Source organism: Doryrhamphus excisus, chromosome 6, assembly GCF_030265055.1.
Source record: "Doryrhamphus excisus isolate RoL2022-K1 chromosome 6, RoL_Dexc_1.0, whole genome shotgun sequence".
NCBI classification, from domain to species: domain Eukaryota; kingdom Metazoa; phylum Chordata; class Actinopteri; order Syngnathiformes; family Syngnathidae; genus Doryrhamphus; species Doryrhamphus excisus.
In genome coordinates this window covers 20,032,641-20,058,297 of record NC_080471.1, presented here as the reverse complement: position 1 = coordinate 20,058,297, position 25,657 = coordinate 20,032,641, and the positions used below count along the sequence as shown (strand labels likewise).

Here is a 25,657-nt window from a genome sequence, read left to right as displayed (position 1 = left end):
AAGTTCGATTCCACCCTCGGCCATCTCTGTGTGGAGTTTGCATGTTCTCCCCGTGCATGCGTGGGTTTTCTCCGTGTACTCCGGTTTCCTCCCACATTCCAAAAACATGCTAGGTTAATTAGCAACTCCAAATTTTCCATAGGTTTGAATGTGAGTGTGAATGGTTGTTTGTCTATATGTGCCCTGTGATTGGCTGGCAACCAGTCCAGGGTGTACCCCACCTCTCGCCTGAAGACAGCCAGATAAGCATTGAATGAATGAATGAAAGACAGATGTTGGAGCCACGATGTAGTGAAGAATGAGTGGACTTCTAGGAACGGATGCCCTTCTGTTCATCATGCATGGCCTTATTACGTTCCTCTAATATCATCACCCCATGCAGTAACTGAATTCCATTGTTCTAGAGGCGTAAATTTCTACATTCAGTGTCATAATGGGATCCATGATATTTTGCCCCTTACTATACAAAAGACAAATGTATTTTATTTATTTATTTTACACAATTTACATTCATAATGTGGACTAATCACTGCTGGCTGAAGGCAACGTGGGAAATGTGATTAGTGCATGGGCTCTAATTAAGCCCGCAAAGCCACACACACACACACACACACAGAGAGAGAGAGAGAGAGAGAGAGAGAGGTAGAGAGAGGGAGAGGTAGAGAGGTAGAGAGAGAGGTAGAGAGGTAGAGAGAGAGAGAGAGAGGTAGAGAGAGAGGTAGAGAGAGAGAAAGGTAGAGAGAAGGGGGGGGTAGACAGAGAGAGAGGTGTAGAGTGAGAGAGAGAGGGGTAGAGAGAGAGAGAGAGGTAGAGGGGTAGAGAGAGAGGTAGAGAGGTAGAGAGGCAGAGAGAGAGGTAGAGAGGCGGAGAGAGAGAGAGAGGGGTAGAGAGAGAGAGAGGTAGAGAGAGAGAGAGGTAGAGAGAGAGGTAGAGAGGTAGAGAGAGCGGTAGAGAGAGGTAGAGAGAGCGAGAGAGAGGTAGAGAGAGCGAGAGAGAGGTAGAAAGAGCGAGAGAGAGGTAGAGAGAGGGGGGGTAGAGAGAGAGAGAGAGAGGGGTAGAGAGAGAGAGAGGGGTAGAGAGAGAGAGAGAGAGAGAGGTAAAGAGGTAGAGAGAGAGGTAGCGAGAGCGAGAGAGAGGTAGAGAGACCGAGAGAGAGGTAGAGAGAGAGAGGGGGGGGTAGAGAGAGAGAGAGAGAGGGGTAGAGAGAGAGAGAGAGAGAGAGAGAGGTAAAGATGAAGAGAGAGAGGTAGAGAGGTAGAGAGAGCGGTAGAGAGCTGTAGAGAGCGAGAGAGAGAGCGAGAGAGAGAGGTAGAGAGAGAGAGCGGTAGAGAGAGGTAGAGAGTGCGGTAGAGAGAGCGAGAGAGAGAGGCAGAGGGGGGGGTAGAGAGAAAGAGAGAGAGGGGTAGAGAGAAAGAGACAGAGGGGTAGAGAGAAAGAGAGAGATGGGTAGAGAGAAAGAAAGAGAGAGGTAGAGAGAGAGACAGAGAGAGGTAGAGAGAGCGAGAGAGAGAGGTAGAGAGAGAGACAGAGAGGTAGAGAGAGAGACAGAGAGAGACAGAGAGAGCGAGAGAGAGAGGTAGAGAGAGGGGGTAGAGAGAAAGAGAGAGGGGGTAGAGAGAAAGAGAGAGAGGGGTAGAGAGAGAGACAGAGAGAGGTAGAGAGAGAGACAGAGAGAGGTAGAGAGGTAGAGAGACAGGTAGAGAGGCAGAGAGTGAGGCAGAGAGAGGTAGAGAGGCAGAGAGAGAGAGAGAGAGAGAGAGAGAGAGAGAGAGAGAGCACGGAGATAGCACGCGCACAAACAGAAGGATGCACGTGGCGGTTAGCAAAGTGCGCCCCTAGCGGTGAAAAATCACTTTAAAAGCAGCCAGAGCTCACCGGTCCTCTACAGTGAAGTCCTGGCGCCTGGCTTGAACTGAAAAGAAGCAGAAAAGTTAGCATCGGACTCTTGAACTCCAGCATCATCCGTGGAAATCATCATGGCCAACACACCACAGCCTCCTCACTTGCATCTGGCCGAGGTCACTGCGTCCGAGTTCCTCGACATTTGGAAGCATTTTGATGCCGATGGTGAGTCTATTTTTTCTTCTTATGATAATATAAGCAGATATCCAACATAAAAACGATATCAGCTTCGAGTTTTGGTCACGTGAAAAGTATTTTTAAAGTTTTTACAGCGTGATAACGTATGTGAATTGTTTCACGTGCAATACGTAATTTATGTAAATAGGTGCATTCAAGTCATTTAAAAAAGTTGGACGTTTCATAATTGTAAAAATTGTTTACAAAATTTTCTTTATTTTACTTATTTTACTTAAGTTACACGAATGAACAATGGATATTGAAGTCGATTCACTCGTGATAGTAATCGATCGACAGTTTTAAACGCTGCATAAAGTGACTCGTTGATTTAAATGTTCAAAGAGAGAGTGATTCCTTAATCGATTCTGACACCCGTTTGATTTGTGTGTTTGATGTGGTTCACTAAATCATAATTTAGTGATGTCGATTAGATTGGTTTTTCCTTTGGCAATCAAAATCACGCTTGTTGACGTGTTGTCAATAAATGCAATGTCACGTGACATGGATATGTTGTAAATTATGCACCTCTAGACTCATAAATTGGAGAAATGGGATTATTTATTGTATGGGTTGTTTGAATCCAATGTCAGCATCACCACTTTTTTATTTCCATATTGTGCTTTGAAACAAGCCACTTTGCTAATCAAATGCTGGTAATGCATCAACACATTTGGCTACAGTGTTTGATTTCTACCCTCATTATTGTGAGTGTGTTTTTTTTTTTTTGTTTTTTTTTTCAGCATAAAGAAAGGAGAGATAATTTGTTTATCCAGATTGAGTAAACATCTCAGAGTTTGTAGTTTAAAAATACACACCCAGAGATGATGAAACTACTTATTCCCTCGTTGGCGAAGGATCAAATATCATCTGGATTTTGTCTGCATCCTGCATCTCCTCTGTACTGCGTCCTTCTCATCTTTCTGTGCTGTCTCGGTCAGGTCTTTTTTAATTCGATCTGTTCAGGGATTTAAAAGAAGCATCTGCACGCATTCTTGCTAATTATAGAATGCTTGCTGTCATTTTTTTTTTTTTGTTAAGATGGTTATGCCATCGTGCATATTAATCAAAATCACCCACAACCTGAATTAGTCCGGCTGTCATTTGGTAAAGAAAATGTTTGAAATGGCTTGACTGCAAGCTCCTTTGGAAGACAAATGCACTTTACATAGCTTTTAAATATGCACTTAGCTGCCACTGTTCCCTTTTCCGAGAGTGTTCCTACAACAAAGTTGAATTTTTAGTATGAGAAACTGGAAGTTTAAGGCATCTTAACAAGTATCTCTTGGGATATGTGACGCACTATCCCAAATAGTGTTTACATGCAGGAAAAGGATGAATACAAGGATGAAGATGTGCTATATATATATCACTATATTGACACTTACTATGGTACACATTATGCCATTGTATGGTCGTATCACCTCATACTTTGGTACGTGACAAAAAAATAAAAATAAAAAAAAATTAAACTTAAAAAATGTATCTTTTTGGTAATGTGAATTACGACATATAAGTATAGAATTTTAACCAAAAAAATCTGAATAGGACATTACACCCTGCAGTGGAAATGTAACCCGAGACTGTCTAAGACAGGGGTCTCAAACTCAATTTAGGGTCTGGGCAAGGCTGGGCTGCATCAGGTTTTCTAAAAAAAAAAAAAAACACACACACATTTATTAAAAACAGAAAAATATACAAACTTTTTCAGTGCTTTGGTTCCGATTTTCTACAAGAAAAGCTCTGATAAAACATTCCACTGCTCTCAAATTCTTCATTTTTATTTTTCTGCACAAAATAAGATGAAAAATAAATAAACAAATCAAGAAGAAAATCAATCAATCAGTAATAAATAAATATAATAATAATAATAATAATAATAAAACGGCAAATAATAAAAACTTAAGAAACCACATATAGTTGGTGGGTAGACAAATTATTTTTTTAGGATAAAAATGAACAAAGCATTATTAGAGCCCTGTAGACATGACAAAACACGACTATAGTCACATTTATACTTTTTTATTTACAACATATTGCGCAACTGCAGGGTCTTGAGACACATGCTAACTCGCAAACTAGAGAGCTAGCGACCTAAACGTTAGCCTTCAAGTTATTTCCTTTAAACTTAAATACCCAAAAACTTACCACTTCCACACGGATAGGGAGGATAACTATTAACAGTTATTTAACCTTTAACATGAACATTAATCAAACGTAATAATTTTTCCTGAGTACATGATACCATACAGAATCCATATCAAACTTGGCGCGGGCCGCACTAACATTAAACTTTCATATCAAGACTGAGGCCTCAAACTAGTGTCCTGCAGGCCACATTTGGCTCGCGGGCTGCGTGTTTGACAGTGAAATTTCACAAATCAGGATTATTCATTTACTTACATTTACATTTACATTGACTTATTCATAAATGTAATATTTTCATATAGTTAGAGCATAGAAGACCTTTTAATGACTTTCTAAATACCGTTTTTAATATAATTAGAGCACTATAGGCATGAAATAACACCCCTATAGTCACCTTTACACTCATATTACCTAATATAGTAGACATTGGAAGAGTAAATAAGCAATTTGAGACAAAGAAGACTCGTGCTTCTATGTGTTACGATAAATGTGTCCCTGCAGAATCTGAAAGACAGGAGGATCAGGGTTCAGAGTTGAATTTCAGCTTTGCATGGGTAACATCTGCGAAAGTAGTCTTTATTAGGGATTATTGTGCCTGTTGTGAGATATTTCAAACTTGCAATGAAAGGTATTTGTTACGGCAGTCAAGTTTGATCCTTTTATGTCACACCGAACATTAGAGTAATATTACTGGCACCTAGTGACCAGTGTAGAATACTAAATTTCATCATTTCATCAAAGTTGAATACATCTTTTGGATGTCTTATACTGTACTTGTATTTTAGCACATTTCGCCATTTTTATGCTCAAAAATGCTTAACTTGTTTTGACTGGCGGGTGTGCCATTAATAAAATAACAAAGAACGTACTACAACGGGTGGGAAAGTACAGCATAAAACAGGAAACTAAGGCCAAAGTGTGGATTTGGGGAAAAATCTGGTAATGTGTTTGGGTACGGACACGAATACGTTTCCAAATATCACTGCCTGTGACGTTAAATCACAAACAACATGGATGCCGTCAGATCTGTCTTGGTTGTATCTTTTGTTCAAGCACTTTTTGCATGCCCAAATACTGCTTCACGGCGAAGAAGTACTTTGAGGTCTGTCGTTTTCCCTCAAATAACCATTCCACGGCCAAGGCATCTTCCTCGTACCAGACTGGGACACACTGCCAGGTGGTGGGAGAACTTCGAGATGGAAGTCGTCCTCCCAGAGGAATGACGCACTAATTTCCGAATATCACTATCCTCGCTATTGTCTTTGCGTGTGGACACCATTTTTTTCATAAACAGAGAGAAGGAAATATGTGGTTTTAAAAATACCCTGCTAAGTGTGGACAAAGCCTAACAAAATAGAAAGACTGAAAAGTAGCAACAAAGAATAATAGCACCAAAACTCACTGAATAGTAGCAGTTTACTTAAAAGGTCAAAAGCACCGCAACAATTCACTAGCAGGATTAGAATAACATGCAATGATGAAGGTAGGAGAAACAATATAGAGCCAACCAAGCCTGGAATCATGGCTTAATAGTCCTATAGTGATTCCTGATGGGAAGCAGGTGTGCAGCTGCAGCTCCTCCACGGAGATCAACCAGCCGTGCTGAAAACCGGCAACCGATGGCGGCAGAAATCAGCAAAGTACACACATGACATAATATGTAACATTTATTTAAATGTGCATATTTTTCCACTAATAATAGACTGTATTAAATTCATTTTCTATGTCATTTAGCCTTACAAGGATATGAGCTGGAAACCTCATATTACAAACATACAACATAAGGTGGCCAGAAATATTTCAATATTGAACAAAGCAAAATTTCATTCTTAATTGCTCTCTGGTTCTACCATATTTTACTTATTGTGTGGAAATATGGGGTAATAACAAATAACAATAAAAGCAATCTTCACTCGCTAAATGTACTGCAAAAAAGGTCAGTAAGGATAATTCATAATGCCGCCTACAGAGAACATACTAACTCCTTATTTCTAAAATCACAAATACTTCAACTTGCTGATATAGTTCATCTTCAAACAGCTAAAATAATGCATAAGGCTAAAAATAACCAATTAGCTAAAAATGTCATCCAATACTTCTCAACAAGAGAGGAGAAATATGATCTCAGGGAAGAACTACATTTGAAACACTTGCTAGGACTACAATATGAAATATTAAAATAAAAATAAAAATAAAAATAAAAATAAAAATAAAAATAAAAATAAAAATAAAAATAAAAATAAAAATAAAAATAAAAATAAAAATAAAAATAAAAATAAAAATAAAAATAAAAATAAAAATAAAAATAAAAATAAAAACTATATTAGGAAAGCAGGAAGTGAACAAATGTAACAGTTACTGATTGTAAAAGTACCAGATGGAGGGGTAGGATTTAATAAGCTTTGCTTCTTCCTACTCCTTTTGGACATGTGGAACTGTGAACTGATTATGTGATGCATTCAATTGTAATCTGATGCATGTTCAAATGAAATAAAACCATTACCATTACCATAGTATCACCTACAAATTGAATCATAAGTATTATTTAATTGGTCTCTCTCTGTTAAAATGAAGCCACCAAAAACTCTGCACATTTAAACATACACAATTAATAAGTTTTTGATTAATTTATTCACATCTTGTGCCACCTACCGCATATTTAATCACAATGTACTTGCTAATTGTTTCTTAGGTCATTTCTCCCCAGAGAGCCAAATGTCAATAAGACCTACAGGAGCGAGGCTCCATCGCAGGGAGGCTGTCCTACTTATCGAATATGACTTGTGATGAGACGTACATGCTTGTCCACACACACACACACATAAACACACACACACAGATAAAAGCTGCTAAGATGTCGGCTGGATAACGGAGCAAAAGATGGGCGAGTAAGAGCAAGATGATGAGTTGGAAGGTAGAGGAGGAGAAGTAGATGGCATAATAGTCTTAGCGAGTGTGAAATGAGGAACTCTGCCTTCTAGGGCTTTATTGAAGCAGTATGTCACATCGTTTGAAGCCATCTGTCCAGCCATTCGGCAAGGCTTGTTAAAAAAATGTTGGCACACACTCACATACGGTATAGTACCTGGGTGAAGGGAGCACGATCAGTTGTGTTCGGAATGACTTTTCTCAGGGGGACGGAACACAGAATAATAATAACACGGAATATTAAGCAATCGTGATGGACAGCAAAACAGATTGTTAAAGCTTATTTACTAAAACGTAAATATCATTATTATGCTTTCACAGTTATTATAAGACAACGGTATCTCCATCTTATGCATTGATTTGCTCTTATTACCAACCACCCTCAACTGTATCGATCTCTGTGGAATAAGAATAATCACCTTCAAAATCTTAGAAAAGTAATTTTCCATAAATAGCTTCACAGTATATGCAGTGATTGCTTTGCATTATGTCATTTCATAGTTAATCTATTGAACAGTTAGAGAAGGAAGCTTGTTCCTGGTAAAAGGCTCATGTTGGAATCAATACCAAGATGCCCACATGGGACCTAATGGACACTATCACCATATTTACAGTTTGCAGTCAACCAGCACTTAAACATACCTCAGAAAGAGTTATCTACACATTTATGACACAATGTTTGGACTATAATAGATCCCAGTTGTATGTAGCAGGATTTTATACATTGAATTTAGTCGGTCCGGTATTCCACTGCACTCCTAAAAGAGTGTGAGCACCTCATCCCTGTGTTTAAGGTTGTATTCATTGGAAAACTATAAAAAATAACACATTAACATTGATAACTAATTTATTTGACTGAGAAGTTAAAATCAAGAAGTTACAAATTTTTTCGTGTAATTAGCACGTTCGGATCTAAAACTCCACCCCCTCATCATTTCCTATCTGGTATCCACTCCGTGGGCCAAAATCGACAGGTCAGAATTCAGAAAATCGTGAGCAGCTGGAAAATGATAATAAAAATAATAAGAAAATGATAATAATCAAGATAATAATAATAATTATTATTATTATATATTTATAATTTATATATATTTTATATATAATTTATATTTATATTTTAATTATATTATATAATTAATTATATTTGTAATTTATATTTATATGTAATTTATTAGATAATAATTATTATTATTATTTATATTTATATATTATTCATTATTATTTATATATTATTATTATTTTTATTAGTAGTAGTGCTATTACTAATAATAATAATAATAATTATTATTATTAGTAGTAGTAGTAGTAATAGTACTAATAATAATAAAAAATAATTATTATTATGATTTAATAATTATTTACTATAAAAAATAAATAATTTTTGACAGATAAGATGAAAATATTTTGAATAATAAGTATACAGGAATTATTATATTAATATTATTAAAAATTATTATTATTATAATTCCGGTATACTTATTAATAATAAGTACGACTACTACTAATAATAATAATAATTCCTGTATACTTATATACTTGTATACTTATTCATAAACAAAGTCCATGACAGTCACCAGTTCCAGACTTGTGATCAACTGCAAAATATTTTCATCTTTCTATCAAAAATTATGTATTATGGATATGGAATCCTGTCTATTATCTATTATGTCTATTATCCAAAGAAACTGAAATAGAGGCCTTAATTTCTAAACATTGGCACATTTTTTGTGAAACCTGAAATCAAAGTTGAAATCATTTTTATTCCATGTTAGTGGTAAATAAAGGTAAAGCTCTATCACTATCGACATACTTTGGAGCTAATTTTTTGTTTCATGACTTTAAGGTAATGGCTATATTGAAGGGAAGGAGTTGGAGAATTTCTTTAGGGAGCTGGAAACAGCCCGAAGAGGAGCTGGCGTGGTGAGTTAAGTAGCCAAACTCTTAACACACTGTTCATGTTTCCTCGCATTTTGCTCATTCTAAATAACTTATGTCTCAAAGGACCCGTCAAACCCGACATTTAGAGAAAAGATGAAGGAGTTTATGCAGAAGTTTGACAAGAACAAAGATGGAAGAATTGAGATGTCAGAGGTAAGAGACTGGCTTCGGTTTAACTACCGTATTTTCTGGACTATAAGTCGCTTCGGAGTATAAGTCGTACAAGGCCAAAAATGCATAATTAGGTAGAAAAAAACATACATAAGTCATAAATTACTTGACCAAAACAGACATTAAGTCCTCTAGGAAGGCAAGTTCTAGCAATAAAAGAATAGAGAACAGGCTGAATAGGTGTAAGATATGCTAACACAATGGTTATTCAGCTACAAAAAAAAAAAAAAAGTTTTTTCATTTATAAGGCGCTCTGGAGTACAAGTCGCAGGAACCGCCAACCTATGAAAAAAAGTGCGACTTATAGTCAGGAAAATACGGTATATAGAAACACTGAAAATAAATCTAGCCAATTAAATTGTATGCCAGTTGCTAGCTCAGTAACAAAATTACGCGGTATTAAATTAAATTAATTTAACAAGCCATTATTTAATAATTGTGTTGTCATTAGGGTGTTAATCATTTTCACCCAGAAAATCAGACCCACCCAAGTTTTAGCGCTGTTGTGATCACGTCAGTTATCTCTTGTTACGCAAATTATTCGGAACCTCGCAACCTCGTCCCAATCCCTTGCAACTTTCGGCTTTTCATCATAACGGATCGATGCAAAGTCCGCAACATCGCAGATGCATGTCGATGTAGCATTCCATCCTTCCCTCACATATGAACAAAACCCCAAGATTCCACATGGAGGATCTCACAGAACCATAGACTCGGATTGACTGATTGATTGATTGCAACAAGCACCTAAAAAAAAAAATAATTACAATTTCCATTGCAAATTTTTTGGGGAAAAAATTCCTGCAAAATCAAAATGCAAATACTGTGTTGGATTTGTTAAATTCTTCTGCTTATTGGGAGTTAAGGTTACAAACAACACTTAAAACATCAATGACAAATTCGTAATGTCAAAACCCAAAAACGTTGCAAGTTTTACCGCACCATTGTGAAAAGGCCTCAACAAAATCAAGCGTTTTAGACCCCAGCAATCAGCAAAAAACTCATTACAATTTCCATTGCAATTCTTGGGGGAAAAAATTCCTGCAAAATCAAAATACAAATACTGTGTTAGATTCGTTAAATTCTTGTGTTTATTGGGAGTTAAGGTAACAAACAACACTTAAAACATCAATGACAAATTCGTAATGTCAAAACCCAAAAACGTTGCAAGTTTTACTGCACCATTGTTAAAAGGTCTCAGCGAAATCAAGCGTTTTAGACCCCAGCAATCAGCAAAAATCTCATTACAATTTCCATTGCAATTTTTTCGGGAAAAAAATCCTGCAAAACATAATGCAAATACTGCGTTGGATTTGTTAAATTCTTGTGCTTATTGGGAGCTAAGGTTACAAACAACACTTAAAACATCGATGACAAATTCGTACCGTCAAAACCCCAAAACATTGCAAGTTTTACGGCAACATTGTGAAAAGGCCTCAACGAAATCAAGCATTTTAGACCCCAGCAATCAACAAAAAACTCATTACAATTTCCATTGCAATTTTTGGGGGGAAAAAATTCCTGCAAAATAATAATGCAAATACTGCGTTGGATTCGTTAAATTCTTGTGTTTATTGGGAGCCAAGGTTACAAACAACACTTAAAACATCAATGACAAATTCGTAATGTCAAAACCCCAAAAGTTTTACCGCACCATTGTGAAAACGTCTCAACAAAATCAAGCGTTTTAGACCCCAGCAATCACAACAAAGCCAAAAAAAAACAATTTTGTATTAATAATTTTGTTCATTTTTTTCAAGGTTTTGGTCATTGCTTTAACAAAGTTGGGTAACTCAATTTAAACTTAAAAAAACACGATTTAAAAGTTTTTTCTTGGGTATAGTCCAGAGGTTATGGTGTACTCTATTATTTATTTGGAAGTCACTCACCCATTAGAAACTTCACCGTCCAAAATACAGCCTGCGTTACTTTACAGTCGACTACGCCGTCTTTTGTTGTCATCACTCCCATTTCCTGTCACTGTCTCTCTAGCTGGCCCAGATTCTCCCCACTGAAGAGAACTTCTTGCTCTGCTTCAGACAGTTTGTCAGTTCAAGTGCTGAGTTCATGGCGGTAAGTGTTTTTTTAAGCAGATATGTTCTTCTAATGCAAAACTGTTGCACCTTCACCACTTTGCTTGAAGGTTTTCTTGAACCAGCACAGTCAACCCTTGTTAGATACGATCTGACTGAGTACATTTTCTTTAATTTTAGATGAAGTACTTTCATGATATCAAATATTAGTTTATCTATAATAATAATTGACTAAAATGTAATGTTAATTGGCAACTCCAAATTGTCCATAGGTATGAATGTGAGTGTGAATGGTTGTTTGTCTATATGTGCCCTGTGATTGGCTGGCAACCAGCCCAGGTTGTACCCCGCCTCTCGATCGAAGACAGCTGGGATAGGCTCCAGCACCCCCTGCGACCCTCTTGAAGATAAGCAGTAGAAAATGAATGAATGAATATTTTACTACTTCATTATGGTTCCATTTAGTTCAGTTGACTTACACCAAAACTCAACATCACAGTATAGGAAAGTGTTTTGCATGCAACCCAACGACCTTCTGTATTGGTAGACAGGGTTAGAATGCAGAATACCATGCTTACAAACATATAAAGATGTAGCAAATCCTATTTTAAACCTCTTTTAACGCAGATTTTTTGATATTTTGGGTCAGACTCCTATCTGATGTTCAAGAAGAACAATCAAAATCAGCCGGAAAGCAGAACAAATTTCAGAGCCCTCATTCAGACTAAAATAGCTCAGAAAGCAAGTCCACAATAGACACATAGATACGAACAAAATACAGCCAAATAGTCCTTATCTGTGAATTCTAGGAAGCTGATAAGACTGATAAGACAGTGAGTAGTCGGAATTAATTCAAATCGGTCGTTGTAATAAAGAAAGATGAAATTGATTTATTGTGCATAACAGAGGCTTGAGACAGAGTTAACAAATCTCTCCAATGTTACGTGTATAAGGTGAGTCCAATTCCTGCCAGGTGTCGGATTCAAACATATAAACAACAGACATGCAAATATTGCAGGATGAGCCATGTGACTGCCAAATCACCTTCATGCAAAACAATAGTGTCTGCTTCCCGGAGTCTCAGATTTCTTCTTATTTCACTGGAGATATGAAAATGTTCCATAATAATATTAGGCCTTAAATAAATTAAATACAGGGGTAATACAGGGGTCTCAAACTCAAGAAAATCAATCAATCAGTAATAAATAAATGAATATAATAATAATAATAAAACAGCAAATAATAAAAACATAAGAAACCACATATAGTTGGTGGGTAGACAAATTATTTTTTTCAGATTAAAATTAACAAAGCATTATTAGAGCCTTGTAGACATGACAAAACACGACTATAGTCACATTTATACTCTTTTTATTTACAACATATTGCGCAACTGCAGGGTCTTGAGACACATGCTAACTCGCAAACTAGAGAGCTAGCGACCTAAATGGTAGCCTTCAAGTTATTTCCTTTAAACTTAAATAGCCAAAAACTTACCACTTCCACACGGATAGGGAGGATAACTATTAACAGTTATTTAACCTTTAACATGAACATTAATCAAACGTAATCATTTTTTCTGGGTACATGATACCATACAGCATCCATATCAAACTTGCGCGGGCCGCACTAACATTAAACTTTCATATCAAGGCGGGGGTCTCAAACTAGTGTCCTGCGGGCCACATTTGGCCCGCGGGCCGCGTGTTTGAGACCCCAGGTCTAAGACTTTAATTGTAGAGATTTCACCGAAAAACATACTGTTGTCATGCAGGCTAAATATATTATGCGGGCATCAAAAGTATTTGGGCAACATGACATGGAGTAATCCCTCGTTTATCGCTGTAGACCCGACCATGACAGTGAAATTTCACAAATCAGGATTCCTTATTCATAAATGTAATATTTTCATATAGTTAGAGCATAGAAGACCTTTTAATGACTTTCTAAATACCGTTTTTAAATATTATTAGAGCACTATTGACTTGAAATAACACCCCTATAGTCACCTTTGCACTCATATTACCTAATGTAGTAGACATTGGAAGAGTAAATAAGCAATTTGAGACAAAGAAGACTCGTGCTTCTGTGTGTTTTACGATAAATGTGTCCCTGCAGAATCTGAAAGTGTAATCAGGGTTCAGAGTTGAATTTCAGCTTTGCATGGGTAACATCTGCGAAAGTAATATTTATTCGGGGTTATTGTGTCTGTTGTGAGATATTTCAAACTTGCAATGAAAGGTATTTGTTACGGCGGTCAAATTTGATCCTTCAATGTCAGTCCAGTCCAGAGTCCAGTTCCTGTGACCAGTGTAGAATACCACATTTCATAATTTCATCAAAGTTGAATACATCTTTTGGATATCTTATATTGTACTTGTATTTTAGCACATTTTGCCATTTTTATGCGTGAAAATGCTTAACTTGTTTTGACTGGCGGGTGTGCCATTAATAAAATAACAAAGAACGTGCTTCTGTGTGTTTGACGATAAATGTGTCCCTGCAGAATCTGAAAGACAAGTGGACGGCAAGTGTAATCAGGGTTCAGAGTTGAATTTCAGAGTTAATATAATAATCCATTTAATAATCCCAATCCTGTGTTACGTGCAGTGTGAATAATAAGTGTAGAAGTAACACAAAGCTGATGAAAAATAATATATTCCACCGAATCCTTGCTGAAGATAAAATGCTGGCAGATTCTGCGTTAGATCTCCAGCAAATGAAAGACTGTAGCCAATTAGAAACCAATTGCTTGCTGAAGAATATGTCCTTTCTCGCCGCTGTCATTGAGAAGAATAATGAAATGAGAGCGGGAGGATGGAGAGTAAGGAAAGAGAATATGCGGAGGATACAAAAGGACAAGCGACAGCAAACAATCAGCGAGGAAACTTAATGAAATGTCGATGGGAAGTTGAGAGCCAGGGGTTTGAGAACATAAAACAGAGAGGAGGATTAATCGGTCTTTGTTGAAGGGTGCATAGAGGAGGAAGTGAGCAAAGAGATTTTTTTTTAAAGGGTTAGAATGAGAAAGCAGGACCTTCTATTTTCAGGGTCATGTATAATGGATAACGCCACTGTAGCTCCTCTCTGCAGAGGAAAAGGGGAGCAAGGAGGGGATACGGGAAAAGGGGGGGGAGGGCCATCCATCTTGACAAGGAACCCTTCTTCGGACATAGACAGCTGCTAGATTAAAACATTCATTTAAAAAGCCTGTCCCTGCCTTGCTTGTCTCTTGCTTGTGTATTAGGCTGAATTTGAATTTGAACATTTCATATTTTTTATTGTTCTTGTAGGCGTGGCGGCGATACGATACAGACCGCAGCGGCTACATTGAAGCAAATGAATTGAAGGTATGTATAATTTCCAATCAAAGAATCCTCCCAAATACACATTATTTACCTACGGGTATTTGCTCATATCATAAATTCTGTTATTTTGTTGTCTTTTTCCCATCCCCTTCTTTACCCACTGAAACCTACAAATAGGACACTCATCCTAAACATTAATAATTATACATCAGTGCGACCTTGACATACATATTTAAACCATATATTATTTGCTTTCCTCACTGGCTTAAAGTATGAACACTGTCTCTATATATTTGTATCATTTATCTCTTGTATCATTTAAGTTGTGCACATAAATAAAAAGAAAGAAGAAAAGCCTGCTTCAGAAACAATCACTTATACTTATTTGTGTTTATTTTGTGACATCTGTTTCCGTTACATTTGGTTTTCGACACAAATATGTTCACTCTCTCAGCTATCTCACACTCTCTCAGCCAAAAATGCATATTATTCCATGGACTGGGGTGCCCAAACATGGATGATCCTAGCCATCCTGGTCACTCTCAATGAGAACTTCCATGAGAGCTTCAGTGGCACTGTCCTCTAGACCAAACAACTTTGGTCTCACCACAGTTTTGTGGTCCCCTGATCCTATCCATCCTGGTCACTCCCAATGAGAACCTTTTTGTATCATTCTTTGTATCATTCTTTTTGTCTTTTTGTATCATTCCACGGACTGGGATAGGATCAGGAACGATCCTATCCATCCTGGTCACTCCCAATGAGAACTTCAGCATCCTCATCTGTGCTACGTCCAGTTCTGCTTCATGTCTTTACCTCAGTGGCACTGTCCTCTAGACCAAACAACTTCAGTCTCACAACAATTTTGTGGTCCCCTGATCCTATCCATCCTGGTCACTCCCAATGAGAACCTTTTTGTATCATTCTTTTTGTCTTTTTGTATCATTCCACGGACTGGGATGTCCAAAGAAAGTTAGGATGGATAGGATCAGGAACGATCCTATCCATCCTGGTCACTCCCAATTAGAACTTCAGTATCCTCATCTGTGCTACCTCCAGTTCTGCTTCATGTCTTTACCTCAGTGGCACTGTCCTCTAGACCAAACAACTTTAGTCTCACAACAATTTTGTGGTCCCCTGATCCTATCCATCCTGGTCACTCCCAATGAGAACCTTTTTGTATCATTCTTTGTATCATTCTTTTTGTCTTTTTGTATCATTCCACGGACTGGGATAGGATCAGGAACGATCCTATCCATCCTGGTCACTCCCAATGAGAACTTCAGCATCCACATCTGTGCTACCTCCAGTTCTGATTTCTGTCTTTACCTCAGTGGCACTGTCCTTTAGACCAAACAACTTTGGTCTCACCACAGTTTTGTGGTCCCCTGATCCTATCCATCCTGGTCACTCCCAATGAGAACCTCAGCATCCTCATCTGTGCTACCTCCAGTTCTGCTTCTTGTCTTTTTCTCAGTGGCACTGTCCTCTAGACCAAACAACATTGGACACCACGGTTACATTTGGTTTTCGACACAAAAATGTACACGCTCAGCTATCATGCAGCCAAACAATGCACCTAAAAAGTAGTCCTTTTGTATCATTTCATGGATTGGGGTGCCCAAACAAAGTTAGGATGGATAGGATCAGGGACGATCCTATCCATCCTGGTCACTCCCAATGAGAACTTCAGTATCCTCATCTGTGCTACCTCCAGTTCTGCTTCATGTCTTTACCTCAGTGGCACTGTCCTCTAGACCAAACAACTTTAGTCTCACAACAATTTTGTGGTCCCCTGATCCTATCCATCCTGGTCACTCCCAATGAGAACCTTTTTGTATCATTCTTTGTATCATTCTTTTTGTCTTTTTGTATCATTCCACGGACTGGGATAGGATCAGGAACGATCCTATCCATCCTGGTCACTCCCAATGAGAACTTCAGCATCCACATCTGTGCTACCTCCAGTTCTGATTGCTGTCTTTACCTCAGTGGTACTGTCCTCTAGACCAAACAGCTTTGGTCTCACCACAGTTTTGTGGTCCCCTGATCCTATCCATCCTGGTCACTCCCAATGAGAACTTCAGCATCCTCATCTGTACTACCTCCAGTTCTGCTTCTTGTCTTTACCTCAGTGGCATTGTCCTTTAGACCAAACAACATTGGACACCACGGCTACATTTGGTTTTTGACACAAGTATGTACTCTCAGCTATCATGCAGCCAAACAATGCACCTAAAAAATAGTGTTTTTGTATCATTCCATGGACTGGGATGCCCAAACAAAGTCAGGATGGATAGGATCAGGGACGATCCTATCCATCCTGGTCACTCCCAATGAGAACTTCAATGAGAACTTCTGCTTCCTGTCATTTTCTCAGTGGCACTGTCCTCTAGACCAAATAACTTTGGTCTCATCACGGTTTTGTATACCTTTCCCTTTCTTGCTATTTATTGAAAATTTATTTATTTATTGAGAACGGCTGAAAAAAAGTAGCCAGTGCCAGAACTTTGATAAAGAAGGAAAGAAACACTATTTAATTAGAAAAAGATCTTGTATCAAAGTACGAAGAAAGTACAGTAATACAAAAAATGAATTTGTTTTTTGTACGCTTTGGTTTTTGTCTGAGCTTTTGGAAGAAATTCATTACGAAAACCAAGGTTTCACTATAATGACTTCATTTATGTGGCCTTGGGGGTGCATGCTTTAACATCTCTTAATCTTGATCTGGTCTTTTCAATTATTACTGTACGGTCATTCATCTCCCTCATCTGTAGTTTTTGTGAGCCAGAAAGGTAAGATATGCCTTTAGGCGCTTGAGACCGTATCAACCGGAAATTATTTATTCAAAGCATAATTTAGTTTCGTTTGATCGTACTTTTTTAAGATTTCTGAAGAACGTGTGCAAACAAAACATGCTGATCTTGACAAATAGAATCCGTCTTTTTAAATATTTCTCAGGCTTGCACAGCAATAGTTCAAGATTGAAGAAGAAGAAATTTCATAATCATAGTCATAATCAAGAAAAACACAATAGCTAATCTCTATACTTAGTGGGTGAGACCATTTTGATGGCAGCTACTGACAGAAAGCAGTCCATAGACTGTAGACCAGCTACCAGCATAGGCTAGCATATGTTGTGTTTCCGTGCTAGTAACTGGTCTGGTGGTCCTCCAGACCAGCATAGACCAGTTACCAGCACGCACACACAACATATGCTGATCTAGGCTGGTAGCTGGTCTATGCGGGTTTTTCCAGCAAGGATTGTAAAACGCTCCAGACCAGCATAGACCAGTTGCCAGCACGAAAACACAACGTTTGCTGGTCTAGGCTGGTAGCTGGTCTATGCGGGTTTTTCCAGCAAGGGTTGCAAAACGCTCCAGACCAACATAGACCAGCATAGACCAGCATGTGTTGTGTTTGTGCTGGTATGCTGGTCTGTAGACCAGCTACCATCATAGGTTAGCATACGTTGTTGGTCCGTGCTGGTAGCTGGTCCTCTAGACCAGCATAGACCAGTTACCAGCATGAAAACACAACGTATGCTGGTCTATGATGGTAGCTGGTCTACTGACCAGCATACCAGCATGAACACAACGTATGCTGGTCTAGGCTGGTAGCTGGTCTATGCGGGTTTTTCCAGCAAGGATTGCAAAACGCTCCAGACCAGCATAGACCAGTTACCAGCATGAAAACACAACGTATGCTGGTCTAGGCTGGTAGCTGGTCTATGTGGGTTTTTCCAGGAAGCATTGTAAAACGCTCGCTCACATTAAAGCTCATCTAACTTCAGTTGCACACAGACAGCAGCACGAACATGCTATGCTAAACGAAGCTAACATCGATAGCTTCCATTCAGGCTCAATAAGAGGCGAGTTTCCAATTTTTTTTTGCCGCAATTTGGACAAGTTTAGTTAGGGAGAGTCTGGTTGGTGTTTGTGATGAGATTCCACCACAATTGAGCAGTCCACCGGGGGAAATAATTCCCCACACAATTCTGTTTTTATTGACCAATTCCGTGATTCCAGAAATCAAGGTATCATCAAGGTATACATGTCAGTCAAAGTGTTACTTTACCCTGCAATGTGTGATCTATATGCAGCCAATATGATTCAATCCGGTTTCTAACATGAGCATTCAGGACCAGCTGGTGAAAAATGTGTACTTTATTGTTTTTGTGTGTTTTTGTTCTCAGGGCTTTCTGTCAGATCTCTTGAAGAAGGCTAACAGACACTATGACGAGCAGAAGCTTAATGAGTACACACAGACCATAGTAAGGCTCTTTTCTTTGTATGCACTCCTTTCCTGTATTTAATCAATGATATTACATAATTGTCAAGGGGTGTGGAATATAATTAGAGTGTAAGTATTTTTTGTCAAAATAGCACAATAAATGAAAAAATAACAAAAACATCAAATCGACTGTGTGCCTGCCTGAGTGGTCTGAAGCACTCATGTCCTGAAGGTTGTCTGTTTACAACCCAGATGTCCTCACATCTGCTACTTCTTGGAGGCCCCAGAGGTGACCTGACCTGGTTTGTTGGAGCAGGTTGCTTATCACACATGGCTACACTTGAGTGCAAGAGTTCTTTAGTGATCTGCATGAGCATAACCACCAGTGACATGCAGTGAGGTTCATGGCTGGTGAGGCACTGACTCCTTTGGAGGGTTTTTTTTTGGGGGGCCAAAAAATGACAATGATTCACTTTGTTTAAAAAAAGGCTTAAAATAAATAAATAATAATAATAATACATTTTTCATTTTCACATTTTTTTTTGCCAAAATAGGACAATGATTCACTTTGTTTAAAAAATGCTTTAAAAAAATAATAATAGTAATACATTTTTCATTTTTACATTTTTTAATTTTTTTGCCAAAATATGACAATGATTCACTTTGTTTAAAAAAATGCTTTAAAAAAAAATAATAATAAAATTAAAAAAATAATAATAAATTTTTCATTTTCACATTTACTTTTTTTTGCCAAAATATGACAATGATTCACTTTGTTTTAAAAAATGTTTTTTTTTAGCTAAAATGCTACATTTGTTCACTTCCTGCTTTCCTAATGCGTTTTTTTTTTTTTTTTTTAACTTTTTTGTCACATACCGAAATAGGAGGTGATATGACCATCCAATGACATAATGGGTACCATAGTAAGTGTCAATATAGTGATATATATAGCACATCATGACTGGTTCAAGACTCTTCATCCTTGTATTTAGCAAACATCAACTGCTTGTATTGTTTCTTGAATTGGCTCATCGTTGTGCATTGTTTGAGGGTCTTACTCAATCCATTCCATAGTTTGATTCCACATACTGAAATGCTATGGCTTTTTAACGTAGTCCTAGCATATAAGTGTTTCAAATGTACTTCTTCCCTGAGATCATATTTCTCCTCTCTTGTAGAGAAGTACTGGATGACATTTTTAGCTAATTGGTTATTTTTAGCCTTATGCATTATTTTAGCTGTTTGAAGATGAACTATATCAGCAAGTTGAAGTATTTGTGATTTTAGAAATAAGGAGTTAGTATGTTCTCTGTAGGCGGCATTATGAATTATCCTTACTGACCTTTTTTGCAGTACATTTAGCGAGTGAAGATTGCTTTTATTATTATTTGTTATAACCTCATGTAATAAAAAAAAAACAAAAAAACGCTGGCTGTTCCTCTCTGGTAGGACGTTAATGACGAAAAACAGCTTCCAGGTTACACGCGCCCCCCACCCTGTCAGGATGTAGCAGTACTGCAAGTGCCTCCCGTATAACATTTCTATGTATTTTATTGTCTAATTAGCACGAATAACGACATGACAGTGTGCATCCTGTCAGCTATTTTCATGAAAGAAAATGGTTGAAATGATTGGAATCTTACAGGAAATCCATTTATAATGCAGTTGAATGGACAAATATTCATTCTTTAGACTAGTTGTGATTCTTGAAGAAGCATTTGATTGATTTCTTGATTGGTCACGGTAAAAGGTTATGGACAATAATTTAACTGCTATGCATTTTAAAAAAAATAGTTACATTCATTTTGACTCCATTTTCTCCATTTCACTCTTTTCACTTCTTTTCCTTCTCCCCAACTCTGCTTCCACTTTGTAGCTCAGGATGTTTGATCTGAATGGAGATGGAAAACTGGGCCTTTCAGAGATGGCAAGGTAATATAGTATGCATTTATTTCACTTTCCTTGCGTGGTACTCATTGTCTGCTTGATTTTCTCAATATATGTAAAAATCTCTTGTGTCCGTTCTCCATTGTCCCAGGCTTCTTCCTGTTCAGGAGAATTTCTTACTCAAATTCCAGGTATTGCAAAAAACTACATTGAAATTGAAATGATAATAATAATAATAATAATAGGGCGGCATGACGGTCCAGTGGTTAGCGCGCAGACCTCACAGCTAGGAGACCAGGGTTTAATTCCACCCCCGGCCATCTCTGTGTGGAGTTTGCATGTTCTCGTTGTGCATGTGTGGGTTTCCTCCGGGTACTCCGGTTTCCTCCCACATTCCAAAAACATGCTAGGTTAATTGGCGACTCCAAATTGTCCATAGGTATGAATGTGAGTGTGAATGGTTGTTTGTCTATATGTGCCCTGTGATTGGCTGGCGACCAGTCCAGGGTGTACCCCGCCTCTCGCCTGAAGACAGCTGGGATAGGCTTCAGCACCCCCGCGACCCTCGTGAGGATAAGCGGTAGAAAATGAATGAATGAATGAGTTAACGTAAACTAATTCATAAGTAGGGCTGCACGGTGATCAAGTGGTTAGCACACAGGGCTCACAGCTTGGAGACCCAAGTTCGATTCCACACTCAGCCATCTCTCTGTGGAGTTTGCATGTTATCCTCGTGCACGTGTGGGTTTTTCTCTGGGTACTCCGATTTCCTCCCACATTCCAAAAACATGCTAGGTTAATTAGCGACTCCAAATTGCCCATAGGTATGAATGTGAGTGTGAATGGTTGTTTGTCTATATGTGCCCTGTGATTGGCTGGCGACCAAGTACAGGGTGTACCCCGCCTATCGCCCGAAGACAGCTGGGATAGGCTCCAGCACCCCCCCACGACCCTTGTGAGCAAAAGCGGTAGAAAATGAATGAATGGCTCCTTTTATTAATGATTTGTTAGATGGTGATTTTTGACACATAAGTGAAAAGTGAATCTGTTTTTTTTACAGGGTGTCAAGCTGACCAGTGAGCAGTTCAATGCCATATTCACATACTACGACAAGGTTGGTAGTGTTAGAACCATGGGAGGCGGGGGTTCTGTTTTATCTGCTGAAATTCTCACAGGGATTGTGCAAGTAATGAACATCATATGATGAAATAATAATTCACTCCTAGAGAGAATATATTGAATGTGCTGAAGTTTCTGAAGTTTTATATTTAGACAGTCAATCAAGCTAGATTGACATGTTAGATAGTTTGATAGTTTGTTGGAGGTCTGTTCTACTAAGTGCCACTGTCCTTTGCCAATATGTCTATCATCAGTATAACATGTGACGGGCAGATTTGCCATTTCCTGTGTGTGTCCATGTCAGAATAAAGATGGAGTGTTAATTGATGACTAGAATGCAGAGCAATAGTGAGTGTAGTGGGGGAAATAACGACAGTATTTGATGCCCTAATATTATTTACCCCCTTAGAAACACATCAACAGTACAGAATTTTTACAGTACTTGTATCCAAGTAAATCATCCACTCCTCTTTAACGATACATCAACAATCCTGAATGTTTTGACGCCTTTGCTTTCAAGATGGATCTCAGTCCATACTTCATTAGGAAGGGGGGTTAACTTAGAGAACAAAGTTATTCCTCTACTGGAATTGTTGGCGTCAACAGTTCCACAAGCAGCTGAGACAGAGCAGATCGTATCTGGTCAGTTAAACCTGAACAAGGCTCGCGGTGCCACAGCACCAAATTAAGTTTAAAGTGCATGATGGCACGCAATACCATTCTGCTTGACAAGGTTTATACAAAAAAATAGAACAATGACAATATTTCACACAAAGATTTTATTAAATAATAATAATAATTACTCATGAGTTTCAAGTAAAGCAAACTTAACACAGGCAATTTTATTGAGCAGGCGGCAAGGTGGTCAAGTGGTTAGCGCGCAGACCTCACAGCTAGGAGACCAGGGTTCAATTCCACACTCAGTCATCTCTCTGTGGAGTTTTCATGTTCTCCCCGTGCATGCGTGGGTTTTCTCCGGGTACTCCGGTTTCCTCCCACATTCCAAAAACATGCTAGATTAATTAGCGACTCCAAATTGTCCATAGGTATGAATGTGAGTGTGAATGGTTGTTTGTTTACCCCGCCTCTCGCCCAGAATCAGCTAATGGATCCTACTCTGTTGCCCGAAGACAACTGGGATAGGCTCCAGCACCCCCGTGACGATAAGCGGTAGAAAATGAACGAATGTCTCCAAATGACATTAATACAAAAAAATAATAATAACATTAAAAACAACAGCATGCATAGTGGACAAGTGGTTTGCGCGCAGGCCATACAGCTCAGAAACTCAGGTTCGATTCCCCGTTCAGGCATCTCTGTGTGGAGTTCGCATGTTCTCCACGTGGGTTTTCTCCGGGTACTCCGGTTTCCTCCCACATTCCAAAAACATGCTAGGTTAATTGGCGACTCCAAATTGTCCATAGGTATGAATGTGAGTGTGAATGGTTGTTTGTCTATATGTGCCCTGTGATTGGCTGGCGACCAGTCCAGGGTGTACCCCGCCTCTTGCCCGAAGACAGCTGGGATAGGCTCCAGCACCCCCCCTCCCCCGCAACCCTCCTGAGGAAAAGCGGTCGAAAATGAATGAATGAATGAATGAATTTTATTGAGTATTATTACAATTTTATAGGATAGACTGACTATCACGTAACATTCTGTCAGCAGTCGTGCGCTATACTTCACATATACATATTTTTTATGCTTTGTATTGAGTAATTATATAAAATTTTCAGCATCACAGCTTAACTTCCTGTTTGTTTCTGCTGACTTGTTACAGGACGGGAATGGATACATTGATGAGCAGGAGTTGGATGCTTTGCTACGAGACCTTTGCCAGACAAACAAGGCGGTGAGATGAGGGCTTTGGTAAACAGCATCTCCAAAAGTGCACATGTGTTTGTTTTTTTTAATCTTTTGCATTCTACACAGCTGTATCCACCTCTCTGTTACAGTACATGTGAATATTGCAAAAGACTGATTGTCTTAGTTGAACATACATTGGATGTCTCAGTCTCAACCTGTTGATATTTCTTCTATTATTAACTCAATTGTCTTTGTGCTATTTTTAGAACATTGGAAGGTTACACCTTTTTCCTCCAGAGGTTATATTCCTTTGAAATGTTTACATTGTTACAAAGTAAACACATCCCAACGCATTTTTGATAAATCCATATTTAGCACTACAGTTGCTAGTTTAATGCCAAATGTCCAATGTGTATGAGCAATTCTATAGTTAGACAGAATGGGTACATTATTTGGGTCATTTGTGGTGGGCCAAATAAAGAGGTTTCACAGACAGGATGTGGCCTATGGGCCACCTATTGAACACCCAATGCACTAAACTATTACTGTAATCATTTCAATTGAATAAAGCATAAATCTTTTTTTGCTGGAGAACAAATAACCTTCTTATAGGGATGCACGGTGGACGAGACCCGAGTATAATTCCACCCTCGGCCATCTCTGTGTGGAGTTTGCATGTTCTCCCCGTGCATGCGTGGGTTTTCTCCGGGTACTCCGGTTTCCTCCCACATTCCAAAAACATGCTAGGTTAATTGGCGACTCCAAATTGTCCATAGGTATGAATGTGAGTGTGAATGGTTGTTTGTCTATATGTGCCCTGTGATTGGCTGGCGACCAGTCCACGATGTACCCCGCCTGAGAAGACAACTGGGATAGGCTGCAGCACCCCCGCGACCCTCGTGAGGATAACCGGTAGAAAATGAATGAATGAATGAATGATATATATTTATATGTGGAAAAATAGGTCGCATGGCGGTCGAGTGGTTAGCGCGCAGACCTCACAGCTAGGAGACCAAGGTTCAATTCCAAAACAAATAGATCGGAAAATGAATTTTTTGTAGTGCACAAATCTTTCAACTACAACCCCCCAAACTCTGGACCCCAGTCCAGGGTGAACCTTGCCTCTCGCTGGAAGACAGCTGGGATAGGCTCCAGCACCCCCTGTGACCCTCGTGAGGATAAGCGGTAGAAAATGAATGAATGAATGAACCTCCTTATACTTAATATGTGATACTCAATTTATTCTCTGTATATATATGTGTATGTATATATATATATGTTTTTTTAATATATATATATATATATATATATATATATGTATATGTATATATATATATTTTTCCCAACAACTAGTTACTGTATTCCTGACAAGTACAACGCTAAACAAAGAGATACAATTTTTTTCTCTTCCTGTTTGGAGTTGCTTCGACTTGACTCATGTCTCCAGTCGGCCAACTTCTCTCCCTCATACTCCTGAATCATACATACAGTACCCCATTTTACTCCCCCTTTCTGTCCCCCCCAGGAGGCAGACTTGAAGAACCTGACCGTCTACAAGCAGAGCATCATGAGCCTGTCTGACGGAGGAAAGCTCTACCGCGGCGAGCTGGAAATCGTCCTCTGCAAAGAGCCAATTCAATGATTCCTCATCCTGTATTGTTTGTGTATCCTAATTATGTCCGCCTGACCTGCTCTCCCACTAAAACACTCCCCTTTCAACTCTCCAGCAACAAAACACCAGGTGCATTTGCTGGACCTCCCATGTCCTCCTAAAGCTACTACTCAATGAATGACAAGTGCACCCATTGGCTCAAAATAGCGCTATGAATCCCTTGTTTTTCCGGAACCTGACCTCTCGATCCTAAGGTGACCTTTATGAAATATATAACTAGCCCTTATAGTACATTTAAAGTCCTTTTTAATGCTATGCTATGATTTAACTTTCAATGGTTGTTTTTGTCCAATAATGTTCATTGGAAATCTAAATAAAATGTCTGAACATAATTTTCTTCT

The 25,657-nt window shown here is 38.5% G+C and overlaps 1 protein-coding gene across 1 annotated transcript; it reads left to right on the top strand.

Moving 5' to 3' along the window:
• The first annotated feature begins 1,723 nt into the window (after positions 1–1,723).
• Positions 1,724–25,657, top strand: calb2a (calbindin 2a). The gene is made up of 11 exons (XM_058076209.1): positions 1,724–2,067; positions 8,996–9,072; positions 9,154–9,243; positions 11,254–11,334; positions 14,588–14,644; positions 18,798–18,875; positions 20,712–20,767; positions 20,874–20,913; positions 21,783–21,836; positions 23,619–23,690; positions 25,170–25,657. The coding sequence occupies exons 1-11, from the start codon at positions 1,977–1,979 to the stop codon at positions 25,284–25,286; spliced, it is 813 nt and encodes a 270-aa protein (XP_057932192.1). The 5' UTR covers positions 1,724–1,976; the 3' UTR covers positions 25,287–25,657.